At 42.3% G+C, this 14,653-nt stretch overlaps 1 protein-coding gene across 3 annotated transcripts in view; it reads left to right on the top strand.

Annotated features, from left to right (window-relative positions):
* The window catches only part of ARNT2 (aryl hydrocarbon receptor nuclear translocator 2), a 161,019-nt gene that overhangs the window by 67,713 nt on the left and 78,653 nt on the right, over window positions 1–14,653 (top strand). For all 3 annotated transcript variants that reach the window (XM_023193405.1, XM_023193407.1, XM_023193406.1), the window contains 3 exons: window positions 2,470–2,572; window positions 8,228–8,293; window positions 8,637–8,722. In XM_023193405.1, the coding sequence (XP_023049173.1) occupies window positions 2,470–2,572; window positions 8,228–8,293; window positions 8,637–8,722 (255 nt within the window). The remainder of the gene's footprint in view (window positions 1–2,469; window positions 2,573–8,227; window positions 8,294–8,636; window positions 8,723–14,653) is intronic.

Consider the following 14,653-nt stretch of genomic DNA (forward strand, 5'->3'; position numbering starts at 1 on the left):
CTTTTGCAGCCATCCATCCAGAAATGCAGTGAGGGGGACAGATCTAAGGTGATAGCAGTGCAGAGGCAGGAAGTACACAGGCCAAAGATACACAGGAAGTAGAATTGACAGAATATTAGTGACTGATCAAATGTTGGAGTTTTTCATATTCATTATTTAATAAGCATTTATAGAGCCAAGCATAGTTGTAGTTGCTTTGTAATATTAATTCATTTAATGCTCACAAAAACTATCTAAAGGAAGTACTATTATTATCTTCATTTTTACCAATGAAGAAGCTGAAGCACAGAGGTGTTAGGTAGCTTGCCCAGGGTCACACAGTGAGCTAAGGAGGCAGGACTTAAAGCTAGGTAGTTCAGCTCCAGAGTCTATGCTCTTACCTACTAGATTTCTAGTTTGAGCAACTGGGTAGTGGTGGTGCCAATGACAAAGATGGGGGACTGTGGAGAAAGGGCAGCTTTGGACAGGAAGAAGAATTTGCTTTTGGACCTGAGGAATGTAAGATGTCACTGAGATACCCAAGAGACAGTTGTACATGTAGGAGCTTCCAAGAGAGGTCTGTGTTAAAGAAAAAATGATTCCCAAATTTGTTGAAAACTATAAAGAAGACTCCATTGAAGGGGTGCCATGGCAAGAGGTGCAGGCATCACTGCACTGTGGTCTTGCAGGCTAGGAGAGAGTGGACCCAATTCCAACAAGGATAAATGAGGGTTTATAAGCAAGAAGCAAGGTAGCGGCAGGGGGCAGTGGGTGGAGAATCACTAAGAGGAAACATCAGGGATCGGGGGATTCCTGTTAGACTCAATCAACAGAATCCTTGCTGAGGACAGTGCAGGGTGGTAGATATCAAAGGTGTCAGATACCAAGGGTGGGGGATTCTCACCAAACTTAAGTTAGAATTCTTGCTCAAATTGGGTTCTGCAAGGACAGAGAGGGAAGCTCAAGGTCAGGCCTAGACAGGCAGAAGACTTACAGGGGGCTGACTGGAGTTTCAGTCAAAGGCGGGAGGCTTTATCAGCTGGAGATGGGCATCTTGATGTCCTCAGTATGTAAGAGGTGGTGGAGCTGAACGTCTCCAAGGGTGCCTGGGAGAGAGTGAGAGAGAGAAGGCTAAGGGCCAGACTTGGGAATGCCAGCATGGAGTGGGGAGGAGTTGGACTGAGGAAAAGGGGCTGCCCCCAGGACAGGCTGGAGAAGGTAGTGTCCTAGGGCAAGAATGTTCCAAAGGACTGGCCAAGGATAAGGACAAGGTGGAGAGGGGCTGAAGATTGTGTATGAAATTGGGCCACGTAGAGAGTCCTTGTGGCCTGGTCTGGAGTAGCTGCCATGGAGCTGTAGTGGGTGGAGGCCCAATACAGTGGGTCCAGTGGGCTGGGCATCAAGAGGGGGCAGTGAGTGTGGACAGAACCCTCCAACTGCAGATGCAGAGAGAGAGGATGAGAGCTTCAGGGCCAGAGAAGGTCTTTTGCTTGTTTGTTTTTTCCTAAGGTGGAAGATATTTGGTGGTGTTTAAATACTGGAGGAAGTAGACAGTAGGGCGGGGAGAGGATAGAAATAGCCATGTGGGAGGAGGTCAGTTGATGGCCCAGAACCCCATGGGGGGTGGGAGAAGAAATACGCTGAGGTAAGAGCAAGGTGGGGGATGGATGCAGAATAGTGGGAGGGACAGAGATGTGTGTGCAGGCGGTGAGGGAGAGGAGGGACTTGGGGATAATGTCTGGGTTTCTGACTTAGATTTCCATGTTCATGGCAGTGCCCTTGCTGATGTTTAGGGAGGGTTTGGGGAGGAGTGGGTGAAGCTGCTTTTGAGGTTCATAGTCAGCTGCTGATGGTATGGCCGTGGGGCTAAGGAAACGAAGGGGTTGATGCTAGAGGTGTAGATGTAGGGTCATTCGCATCCAAAGGTGACTGTCAAAACCCAGGTGTAGATAAAATTGCGTAGGGGGCATGTACAGTGAGAAGAGAAGAAGGCCGAGGCTGGAGCCTCCCAGGAGAAAGGAGCAGAGAGGAGAGAGGAATCGGGAGTGCTGTGTCTGAAGCCAGGGGAGGGCAGATACTTGAGAAGGGAGCAGTGCGCAGTCGCATAAAGCCCAGCAAAGCAGTTGGGTCAAACAAAGGAAAAACGTGTTTTGGATTTAGCAGTAAGGAAGTTGGTGACCTTGGCAAATGCCTTTTCCGTGGAGTGGTGAGGGAGAGAGCCAAATTGGAGTGACTGCAGGCGATGGAATCCAATAAATCAGAGGCAGCAAGTGTAGATGGCTCTGAAGAAAGTAAAGCATTTTGAATTGTATGGATTTCATCACTATGTGAGTTTCTTGCCAAAGAATGTTGGGAATTCCAAGACACAAACAATTTGCACAGCCACACTTGTCCTCATTTGGCAGAGCATTTGGGGAAAGCGCCCTCCAAACTACCTCCTCCGTCTCCCAATCGAAGGCTTATGTACATGTCCTTCTCTATCTCTCTTAGGCCGGATCTTGGACCTGAAGACGGGGACGGTCAAGAAAGAAGGGCAGCAGTCATCCATGAGGATGTGCATGGGCTCGCGGCGGTCTTTCATCTGCAGGATGAGGTCTGTTTAGGGGAGCAGCAGGCTATCACGGTGGTTGCTCCTTTCTCTGTCACTGTTAAGAGCCTTGACCAGCTCTGCTGAGGTCACACATGCCGACTTGGGGTTTACTCCAGGGACTTCATCTTCTTGACCTCAGCATGTGGATATACAAGATCCTTGGTCTAGGAAGGATTCTCTCTGTCCTCCTACCATCCCGCTTTGTCTAATTTCCTACCATTTTCTTCTCATTCCTAGATTCACACCCCCTTGTCCACTGTATCACTCTACTTCCTGCCCATCTTTAAGACCCTTCTCCAATCCAACCTCTCCAAGATTCCGTAGTTCTCAACATGTTTTATATTAAGATGGCCTGATTTCATACTTATTCATATATTTCCTGTCACAATTCACACGTTTAATTGGTCTCTATGATATTGTTGATTGATGTGTTAAGTGTAAATGTCTGGATTCCATGAGTAAATTATAGTGCCCTGAGGATGGAGGCTTTGATTTAGACTTCTCTGAGCCTTCTTTACATCTAGCAGAGTGTTCTACATATATTTGATTTATAAATCATAATTGAAGAAATGCAGGAATGAATGAACTTTGGAGAAACCAGGGGAATTTTGCCATGTCCTTGAAGAAGAGAGAGCTGGGATCTTGAATCCTCAAATCCAGTTCAGCACCTTTGTACCTTCAACCCTGTGCCCCCTGAGGGATGGTTGGCACGAACTGCAAGGTGGGAGGTGCAGGACAGGGAACTGAGATTGTTTGGGCTGTGGAGTTCATGAGACAGTGACACGAGGTGATGCCACTTATCATTCATTTATTCAGTTATTCAACAAATTTATGTCAAGGGCCCACCTGTGTCATGTGCTCTTCAAGGTGCCGGGAGTCAGTGTTAAGTAAAGCAAACAAGGCCGGGTGTGGTGGCTCGTGCCTGTAATCCCAGCACTTTGGGATGCTGAGGTAGGCGTATCGCCTGAGGTCAGGAGTTTGAGACCAGCCTGGCCAAAATGGTGAAACCCCGTCTCTATTAAAAATACAAAAATTAGCTGGATGTGGTGGCACACACCTGTAATCCCAGCTACTCAGGAGGCTGAGGTGAGAGGATCGCTTGAACCCAGGAGGCAGAGGCTGCGGTGAGCTGAGATCGCACCACTGCATTCCAGCCTGGGTAACAGAGTGAATCTCTGTCTCAAAAAAAAAAAAAAAAAGAGAGACTATAATAATAATAATAATAATAATAATAAAGCAAACAAAATCCCTGCCTGCATAGAATTCATTTTCGTGGGGTGATACACAGTAGACAAAAGTACCAAGTAAATATATGGAACGTCAGATGGTGGTGAGTGCTATGGAAGAAATGTAAAGCAAACTTAAGTGGGAGTAGGAAATAGATGTTGTTAATTTCTGTGTTATATAGAGTGGGAGGGGAAGACATCACTGATAAGGTGACTTTTGAGCAGAGACCTAAAGAAAGTGAGTGAATGAAACAAGGGAATGTCTGGGCAAAGAGAAGAGCAAGTAGAGGGAATAGCAAGGGCAAAGGCCCAGAGGCAGGGATGTTCCTGGAATGTTCAAGGAACAGTGGGAACGTTCTTGTCTCAGAAGCAGAGTGAATGGGGTATGGTGCCGGAGGAATGGGCAGAGATGTGGAGGTAGTGGATGTTAGGTCATGTTGACTTTACATCGCTTCAGCTTTTACTCTGCATGAGATGAGAGGTCAGTGAAGTTGATCGTGAGAGTTACATATTCTGAATAAATTTTTTAAAACTGTTCTTGTTTTCTGTGGAGAATAAACCTGTGGATGAAGAAGAAGGGTAGAAGTAAGGAGGTTATTGTAATGATTCAGGTGAGAAATGTGATTGTGGTAGAAAGTGCTCAGATTTTGAGTGTATTTCACAGATAGAGCCAGCCTTCAGGTAGGGTGTGAGAAAAAGAGAGAAATCAAAGGTACAGCTAAAGTTTTTGCCCACTCAATTGAAAAAATTGAGTTGTCATTTTCTAAGATGGAAAAGGTTGTTGGGGGAGGTAGTTTGGGGTCAAGGGCAATTCCAGCATAAGATGCCTATCTGTAAGAACAAATTTACAAGAAAAAAACACGCAACCCCATAAAAAAGTGGGCAAAGGACATGAGCAGATGCTTTTCAGAAGAAGACATTTGTGGTGGCCAACAATCATATGAAAAAAGAAAGCTCAATATCACTGATTATTACAGAAATGCAAATCAAAACCACAGTGAGACACCATCTCACACCAGTCAGAATAGCTGTTATTAAAAAGTCAAAAAGGGCTGGGTGTGGTGGCTCATGCTGGTAATCCCAGCATTTTGAGAGGCCAAGGTGGGCAGATCACGAGGTCAAGAGATCGAGACAATTCTGGCCAACATTGTGAAACCCCGTCTCTACTAAAAATAGAAAGATTAGCTGGTTGTGGTGACATGTGCCTGTAGTCCCAGCTACTTGGGAGGCTGAGGCAGGAGAATTGCTTGAACCCGGGAGGCAGAGGTTATGGTGAGCCAAGTTCACGCCACTGTACTCCAGCCTGGCAACAGAGTGAGACTCCATGTCAAAAATAAATAAAAAATAAAAATAACAAATGTCAAAAAATAACAGATGCTGGTGAGGTTGTGGAGAAAAAGGAACACTTATTCAGTATTGGTGCGAGTGTAAGTTAGTTCTACCATTGTGGAAGACAGTGTGGTGATTCCTCAAAGACCTAAAAAGAGAAATACCATTTGACCCAGCAATCCCATTACTGGGTATATACCCAAAGAGCTATAAATCATTCTTTTATAAAGACACATGCATGCATATGTTTATTGCAGCACTATTCACAACAGCAAAGACATGGAATCAATCTAAATGGCCATCAATGATAGACTGGATAAAGCAAATGTGGTAAATATACACCATGGAATACTACACAGTCATAAAAAAGAAAAAGATCATGTCGTTTGCATGGATGTGGATGCAGCTGGAAGTCTTTATTCTTAGTGAATTAACACAGGAACAAAAAAACAAAATACTACATGTTCTCACTTACAAGTGAGAGCTAAATGATGAGAACTCAGGAACACATGGAAGGGAACAACACACACTGGGGACTTTCGGAGGGTGGAGGGTGGGAGGAGGAAGAACATCAGGAAAAATAACTAACGGGTACTAGGCTTAATATCTGGATGATGAAATAATCTGTACAACAAAGTCCATGACACAAGTTTACCTATGTAACAAACCCGCACTTGTACCTCTGAACTTAAAAGTTAAAAAAAAAAAGATGCCCATCATACAACTAGATGGAGAAGATGAGCAGACAGTTGGACATATAGCTCTGGAATCCAAGGAAGAGGTTGGGGCTGAAGATATGGACCTGGGGATTGACATCAATAAAATGGTATCTAAAGCCTCAAAACTGAGATGCATGTGAAATCACGTGGGAGGTGAGTGTAGACAGAGGAGAAGACAGAGGACTGAGTCCTGGCGCTTTCCCTGCCTCAGGGGACTGGGGAAGAACCAGCAAAGGAGACTGAGAAGGAGCAGCGAGGCAGGTGGGAGGGGAAGAAGAGAGGGCAAAGGGAACAAGAGAGGATGAAGGAAGTTTCTAGAAGAAAGGAGTTATCAATGGTCAAAGGCTACTGATGAGCCCTGAATGTGAAGACTGAGGATTCATCACTGGACATCAGAGAGAGAATCAGCAGGAGATACGGCACGTAGGAGATGTGGCACATAGCAGCACAACGGAGTCACTTACTTATGTCACCCTCATCTAATTGCGTGCTGCAGGAGCTGTGATTTGCCACAGGATCTATGACTTGCCACTGGGACGTCTGTTGCATACTATGAAGTTCCAAACAATAGGTGCTTTAAAATAAGTGTCTATTTTCCCTAATTCAAATTAATCTTTTAAAGTAACTACACTTTTTAAGCAAAACCTGTTTATGTACAGGCTGGTTGGTCTCCCTCAGATCACCAAGGTTGCCTGTGTTGAGGGGAGACCTGCCTCTCTCACTCGCTCCTTGGGCCCTCAGAGCTGGCAGAGACCTTTTGTTCTGTTTTACAAGAAATGGCCCTTCGGGGATTTGAACTTCGATGTTCTTTTCTCTGAGTCTCCTCCTCTTGAGGCTGAGCCTCTGGAATTCTTCTTGAAGGCACAGATGAAATCCTCTTCACCACCTGCCTCAGGTCACAGGATGGTGCTGGAATGACAGAATGCACGCTTGTCTCCGTTTAACTTAGGACTGGGTCCCTACAGACTGCATGCCCTCCTTCAGCAGCAGGGGCAAGCTGGGCGGTGGGATCCACTTCCATTGCTGTCCACCCAGGGATGAAATGCCATCAGTTAGTGTAGTCAGTCATGGCACGTTTGTCCTGCAGTGCTTGGGTGAATAAATGCCTATCCTAGCTTAGTAGACATTCAGTAGAGCACCAGCAATACAAATCTTAATTGTACCTTCTAAGCAATTCCCTTATGAATAAATTGATTGAAAGTGCCATAGTATATCATTTCTATTAGCCTATAAAGCCACTATCACTGCCCTGTCAATGAAATTCATGCAGTCCCTTCCCTGCCCTCGTGTCCTTCCAGGGAGCGTGATATTGGTTGCTCTTTGAACTGCCAGGTCCATACTGCCTGTGTTTACCTGAGAGGTGGGCAGCACTGCCATCTACTGAGAACATAACATTTTCCTCCAAATAAAACAGCTCACTTTCAGCAAAGTACTGGGCACAGTCAGCCAGAAAAGGGCAGAGGGCCAAACATTGCTGGGCAGCAATGACATGGGGTGAGCCTCCTGTGAAGGCCACACTAGTGCTGGCAGCTGTCTAAGGTCTCAGAGTATAATTAGACTCTTATCTTTGCTGTATTGAAATTAAGATATTCAGGATATCACTTGTGATGTAGTTGGGAAATGGAAATGCACATAAAAAATAGATATACCAAGCAGCAATCAGAGCCTGGCCATGGTGCAGGCTTTGGGTTTTCAGCACCTGAGATGCTGAGAGGGTCATTGAAAAGGGAGGCAGAAAAGGTTGTCCCAGAGTGTGTAGTGTGATGCTACCATCCCCTGCCTCACAGAGAGGGGCCCACAGAAAGACCGGATTCTCTACCTGTTTATCTCTCATCCCCACGCTCTCCTTGGCCATCAGCAGACTTCCAACTGTCTGGTTGTCCCTAGAACCAGAACAGTGTATGGGAGGAGAGAGTTTCCACAGCTGTGATGCTAAAGCCCGAGAAAATGCTACTGTTCATTGACTGGCAACATCTGTTTTGAGTTGATGTCTCTGCTGAGGCCTGAAGGAACATTATTGCTGTCATCACCCTCTTCCCTTCTTTCCTAAAAGCCATGGAGTTCCACTGAAATGATCTATGGGACTGAGCATGGCCAGGTTTCTTCTAGAGTCTTTCTGTAGGTCTCCAGCTTCTGGACTGGGCCCTGAAATAATTTCAGTGTGTGTTGTAAAGTGGGTCACACTCTCCTTTTTTCAGTGGCATGAAAAAAAACATTCAAAGGCATGGAGGTCTGCTTCTGCACTGTTGAAGAAAATTGGCTATAGGCCTCACCTGAATAAATGTGTAAGCATGAATTAAGGCTCATCTACTTGACAGCAGCACCATATACTGAATAAACTTGCCTGGGTCTTTGCTCGTTCTAACACATTTGTCACATCTCAGGTGTGGAAATGCTCCTTTGGACCACCTTCCTCTAAACAGAATAACCACCATGAGGAAAAGGTTCAGGTCAGTATCTCTTCTGATATGTATTATGGGACTGTTCTGGTAGATAGTCTAAACACCCTAAGCTAAGCAGCCTAGATTAAAGAAGGGGCTTAGTGTGATGAGGACTGAGAGAACCAGACATCAGGGTGGCAGTGGCAGAGATGAGAGAAAACAGGGAGTTCGGTGGAATTTAGTTTTGATTTTCAGACCATGTGGGAGGAAGGAACAGAGGATGGTGGGGAGTCAAGATTCAAAACCACAAAGGCAGACAAAGAAACCCAGTAGCTTAGATGCCAGAGGAGTCATCAACATCCTTGCCTCACCCTCATATGATGAAAACAATTTCACAAATGTTCTTTTTTAGGAATGGTCTTGGCCCTGTGAAAGAAGGAGAAGCCCAATATGCTGTGGTCCACTGCACAGGATACATCAAGGCCTGGCCACCAGCAGGTAAGGAGATCTGCACATAAATTCCAAGGGAACTGGGTGCTGCTCATAGCTGATCATGGTGTTCTGTTAGAAAACTATTCTTATAGGAGTAGGTGGGAAAATATCCTTATTTTTCTTTGTAGTTAGAACACAATGATCTTTGTAATTGGAAAACATCCTGTTACTTGAAACAAAGGTTTCTATAAAGAGCCAATTGTACAGCTGGGTGCAGTGGCTCATGCACTTTGGGAGGCCGAGGCGGGCGGATCATGGGATCAGGAGATTGAGACCACCCTGGCTAACACGGTGAAACCCTGTGTCTACTAAAAATACAAACACTTAGCCAGGCATGGTGGCACGTGCCTGTGGTCCCAGCTACTTGGGAGGCTGAGGCAGGAGAATCACTTGAACCCAGGAGGCAGAGGTTGCAGTGAGCCAAGATTTCCCCACTGCATTCTAGCCTGGGCAACAGAGCGAGACTCCATCTCAAAAAATAAATAAATAAATAATAAGGGCTAATTGTACAAAGGTGATTGGAGTTTTAGCAACTCACTTCTAGGTTCTGTCACCCAGAGCATTCTATAAAGTCAGAGTGGCAATTTGAAATGATGAGTGTATCTAAATCATTACAGAATTGCAAATAAAAGCCACAGTGAGATACATCGCATTCTCACTAAGATGGTTAAAAGACAAGTAACAACAAATGTTGGTGAGGATATGGAGCAACTGGAATCCTCATACATTGCTGGTGGGAATGTAAAATAGTATAGCCACTTGTGAAAACAGTCTGGCAGTTCCTGAAAATACTAAAAACAGAGTTACCATATAATTCAGCAATTTTCACTCCTAAATATACAACCAAGAGAATTGAAAATGTTCATAGCAACATTATTCATAATGTCCAAAAAATGGAAACAACTCAAATGTACACCAAGTGATGAATAGATAAATAAAATGTGGTATATTCTTGTAATAGAGTATTATTTAGGAATAAAAAGCAATGAAGTATTGATACATGCTATATTATGGACAAACCTTAAAAAATCATGCTAAGTGAACAGAGTCAGACACAAAAGCCCACATGTCATATGATTTCATTTATGTAAAATGTTCAGAATAGGCAAATTCATGAAGGCAGAAAGTAGGTTTGTGGTTTCTTGGTACTGCAGGGAAGAATGAGAAATGACTGCTAATGGATACAATGTTCTGTTGGGGTGACAGAGGTGTTCTAAAATTACATAGTGGTAATAGTTGCACTGCTATATAACTATATTAAAAACCACTGATGTGAATTTTATATCAATAAATGTGTTCTTAAACAAAAAGATATATACAATGTTAAACAATTTTTGTTCACTTTATGGCCCGGAATGTAGTATGTATATCTCATTGACTGTTTCATGTCAACTTGAGAACAATGTGTATTCTGCTGTTGTTGGATAAAGTATTCTTTTTTTTTTTTTTTTTTTTTTTTTGAGATGGAGTTTCACTCTTGTTACCCAGGCTGGAGAGCAATGGCATGATCTGGTCTCACTGCAACCTCCACCTCCTAGGTTCAAGCAATTCTCCTGCCTCAGCCTCCTGAGTAGCTGGGATTACAGGCATGTGCCACCACACCTGACTAATTTTTTGTATTTTTAGTAGAGATGGAGTTTCACCATGTTGGCCAGGCTGGTCTTGAATTCCTGACCTCAGGTGATCCACCTGCGTCAGCCTCCCAAAGTGCTGGGATGACAGGTATGAGCCACCACACCCAGCCAGATGAAGTATTCTTTAAACGTCAATTTGATCAAGATGATTGATAGTGCTGTTGAGAGCAACTGTGTTTGTATTGACTTTTTTGCCTGCTCAATGTAGCAATTACTGAAGGAGGAATGTTGAAATCTCCAATTATAACAGTGGATTTTCCTATTTCTCCTTGTAGGTCTTTTTTTTTGCCTCACATGTTTTGATGCTCTGTTGTTTGGTGCACATATGTTAGGGATTGTTATATTTTCAAAGAAAATTGTTCCTTTTTATCCCTGATAATTTTCCTTGCTCTGAATTCTGCTTTGTATGAAATTAATAGAGTTTCTCCAACTTTCTTTTAATTTCTGTTAGCATGGTATATCTTTATCCTTTTACTTACAACTTAACTGTGTTTTTATATTTAAAGTTGGTTTCTTGTAAACAACATATAGCTGGATCTAGTTTTTTAATCCACTCTCATAATCTTTTAATTGATACTTTTAGACCAGTTACATTTAGCATGATTATTGATATAGTTTGATTGATAGCTACCATGTTTTCTATTCATTTCTCTCATTCTTTATTTGCCTCCTATATTTTTGCCTTTTTTAGTTTCTTTAAAAATGTTTTTATTCTTTGCCCTAAGTTCGCAACATACATTTACAATTATTATATACAATTACAAATATATATATATAATCCATGTTCAAAAAATATTATGCCTCTTCATGTATAGGGCAGGCAACTTATAATAAAATCTTCCTTCTTCTGTCTTTTCATTTCTTATACTGTTGCTCTCATTCATGTCACTTATTTGTATGCTATCATCACCCAATACATTGTTACTGTTATTACTTTGAACAAACGGGTATCTATTAGATCAATTTTAAGTAACAAAAATAAAATGTTTTATTATATCTTTATTCCTTCTCTGATGCTCTTCTTCTAAGGAACTTATTTTAATATTTCTTACAGGGCCACTCTACTGGTTATGAAGTCTGTTTTTGATTTTTTGTAGAAAATCTTTCTTTCTCCTTCACATTTGAAGGATTGAAATTATGAGATATAGAAATATGGGTTGGCAGCTACTTTCTTTCAGTGCTTTAAATATTTCACTTCATTCTCTTCTTGTTAACATGGTTTCTGAAGAGAAGTCCACATAATTCTTATCCTTGTTCTTCTATAGGTAGTGTGGGATTATTTTTTCTAGCTTCTTGTAAGAGTGTCTCTTTATGTTTGGTCTCCTTCAGTTTGAATATAATGTGCCTAAATATAGAGGGGTTTGTTTGTTTGTTTGTAATACTGCTTGGTATTCTCTGAGGCTCCTGGATCTGTGGTTTGATGTCTCTCATTAACTTTAGACATTTTTCAGACATCATTTTAAAAAATATTTCTTCTGCTCCATTTTCTCCTTCTCCTTTTGTATTCCAATTACACAAATATTGTATCTTTTGAAATTGTACCACAATTTTTGAGTGTTCTGTTCTTTTTTATTATTATTCTTTTTTTCTCTTTGCATTTCAGTTTGGAAAGTTTCAAATTGATATATTTTCAAGTTCACTGATACTTTCCTTGGCTGTGTTCAGCCTACTGATGAGTCTATCAAAACTTTCCTTGACTGTGTTCAGTTTACTGATGAGTCTATCAAAGGCCTGCTTCATTTCTGTCACAGTGTTTTTTAATTTGAGCATTTCTTTTTTATTCTTTCTTAGAGTTTCCATCTCTCTGCTTTACATTATCCATCTGTTCTTGCATATTGTTTACATTTTCCATGAAAGTTTATAAGTTATTAATCATAATTATTTTAAACATCTGGTAGTTTCAAAATCCATTTCACACCTGAGTCTGGTTCCAGTGCTCACTTTGTCTCTTCAAATTATGATTTTTTTCTGGCTTGTTAGTATGCTATGTAATTCTTTGTTGAAATCCAGACATGATGTATCAGGTAATAGGAACTGAGGTAACTAGGCCTTTGGTGTGGAGTTTTATATTAACATTCCTAGGAGTTGGACTGTGTTTACTGTTTTAAATATTGTAGCTATAGCTTCCAGAGGCTATAAATTCCTTGTTTTTCTCCCCTACTATCTTTGGTTTTCCAAAGAGCTTTTTCTTTTTCTGTTCCTTTTTTTTTGAGATGGAGTGTTGCTCTGTCGCCAGGCTGAGTGCAGTGGCGCAATCTCAGCTCACTGCAACCTCCGCCTCCCAGGTTCAAGCAATTCTCCTGTCTCAGCCTCCTGAGTAGCTGGGACTACAGGTGTGCCCCACCATGGCCAGCTAATTTTTGTATTTTTAGTGAAGATGGGGTTTCACCATGTTGGCCATGGTGGTCTCGATCTTATGACTTGGTGATCCTCCTGCCTTGGCCTCCCAAAATGCTGGGATTACAGGCAGGAGCCCTGGCTCCTGGCTCAAAGAGCTTTTTCTTAAATAGTCTTAAATAGAGTATGCCTTGCATTGAGCCCTGCTGATGTGGGATGAGGAGTAGGGGGAGAGAAATTGTTCTATAATCTTATGATTAAACCTCATGGGCCTGTGTCCTAGGGCTGTGACCTTCACAAGTGTTTCTTATCTCCCCCTCACCTTAGGCCATATGGGAAGGATAGAGTTGGGCTGGAATTGAGTAAGTCCCCTTTTCTGTAGGTGACATAAGGTTCTGGTAAAGTCTTTTCTCTTGGAGAGTAGGTCTTTGTTATGGAGAATGCTCAGACATATTTCAAAATGGTTACTTTTTATCTCCTGCTACCGGAGATGGGGGGTGGAGATTTTTCTTGGTTTTTCACTGTGAGAATCTGGTGGGTTCCCGGAGGTAAAACCCATGAAAGTATGGGGGCCAATTTGTGTACATTTTAAAACACATTAATAATACATTCATATAGTAAAGTTAAAAATATTGTTTCATTCATTCATTCATTCAACATGTATTTGTTGACCACCTACAATGTATGTGCGAGGCATTGTTCCAGGCACTGTAGATATTGTAGTGCATGTAAATCAGTGAAAATGATCAAGGCAAGTCTCAATCATTTTAGGAGATTTATTTGCCAAAGTTGGGGAAATGTGCATGGGAGATAGGTATATGCCTTTCTCCAAAGATGATTTTGAGGGCTTCAATATTAAAGGGAAAAGGGTGGATATTGGGGGAAGAGGAATAAATTTTTTAAAAGGTGCAGGTAGATAAGAGAAAAACGCTTGCATCCTTTTGAGTTTTTGACCAGCCTTTCACTGAACATACAATTTATATGTGAGGGGGAGGTAAATAGTCACTTATGCCTTCATCTGGCTCAATGAATCTGCATGTCCACATAAGATAACATCAACAGTAGAGCAGAGGAAGCAATCAGATATGCATTTGTCTCAGGTGAGCAGAAAGATGTCTTTGAGCTCTGTCCTTTGTCTCACATCTGTGAAGATAAGCTATCAATTTTCACTGCCAGGGTGAAATTCACCAGGACTATTTTAGGGTAAAGATTTGGAGCCCACAAGGAATTTCCTTATGGGCAAATTGCGGGGAGGTATGTAGCTTTTTTTTTTTTGAGTTGGAGTCTCGCTCTCTTGCCCAGGCTGGAGTGCAGTGGTGTGATCTCTGTTCACTGCAAGCTCTGCCTCCCGGGTTCATGCCATTCTTCTACCTCAGCCTCCCGAGTAACTGGGACTACAGGCGCCCGCCACCACGCCCGGCTAATTTTTTGTATTTTTTTTTTTTTTACTAGAGATGGGGTTTCACCATGTTAGCCAAGATGGTCTTGACCTCCTGACCTCATGATCTGCCCGCCTCAGCCTCCCAAAGTGACCTCCCAAAGTGCTGGGATTACAGGCGTGAGCCACCATGCCCGGCTGCTTTTTTTTTTTTTTTTTAATCTTTGTACCTATCTTATTTAGGAACCAAATGCGAGGTAGGTTTGCATGACCCAGTTCCCAGTTTGTCTTTTCCCTTTGGGTTAGTGAGTTAGGGGTCCCGAGATTTATTTTCCTTTCACATGTGCAAAATAGACACAATTCTGTACTCTGAAGATAAAAGTGGGCAATAAACAAGATGAGTAATCAAATATACAGAATATTAGATAGTTCACGCTGAAGATGTAGACTCAAGAGTCATCAGTGTACACACGGTTATTAAAGTCGTAAACCTCTGTTTACCTCTGGGGAGAAAGGAAGCAGAATGGTATCAGGAAGCCCTCCAATTACACTGGATGTTTTTTATTTCTCTAATATGAAGATAACATG

This window comes from Piliocolobus tephrosceles, chromosome 6 (genome assembly GCF_002776525.5).
Source record: "Piliocolobus tephrosceles isolate RC106 chromosome 6, ASM277652v3, whole genome shotgun sequence".
NCBI classification, from domain to species: Eukaryota; Metazoa; Chordata; class Mammalia; order Primates; family Cercopithecidae; genus Piliocolobus; species Piliocolobus tephrosceles.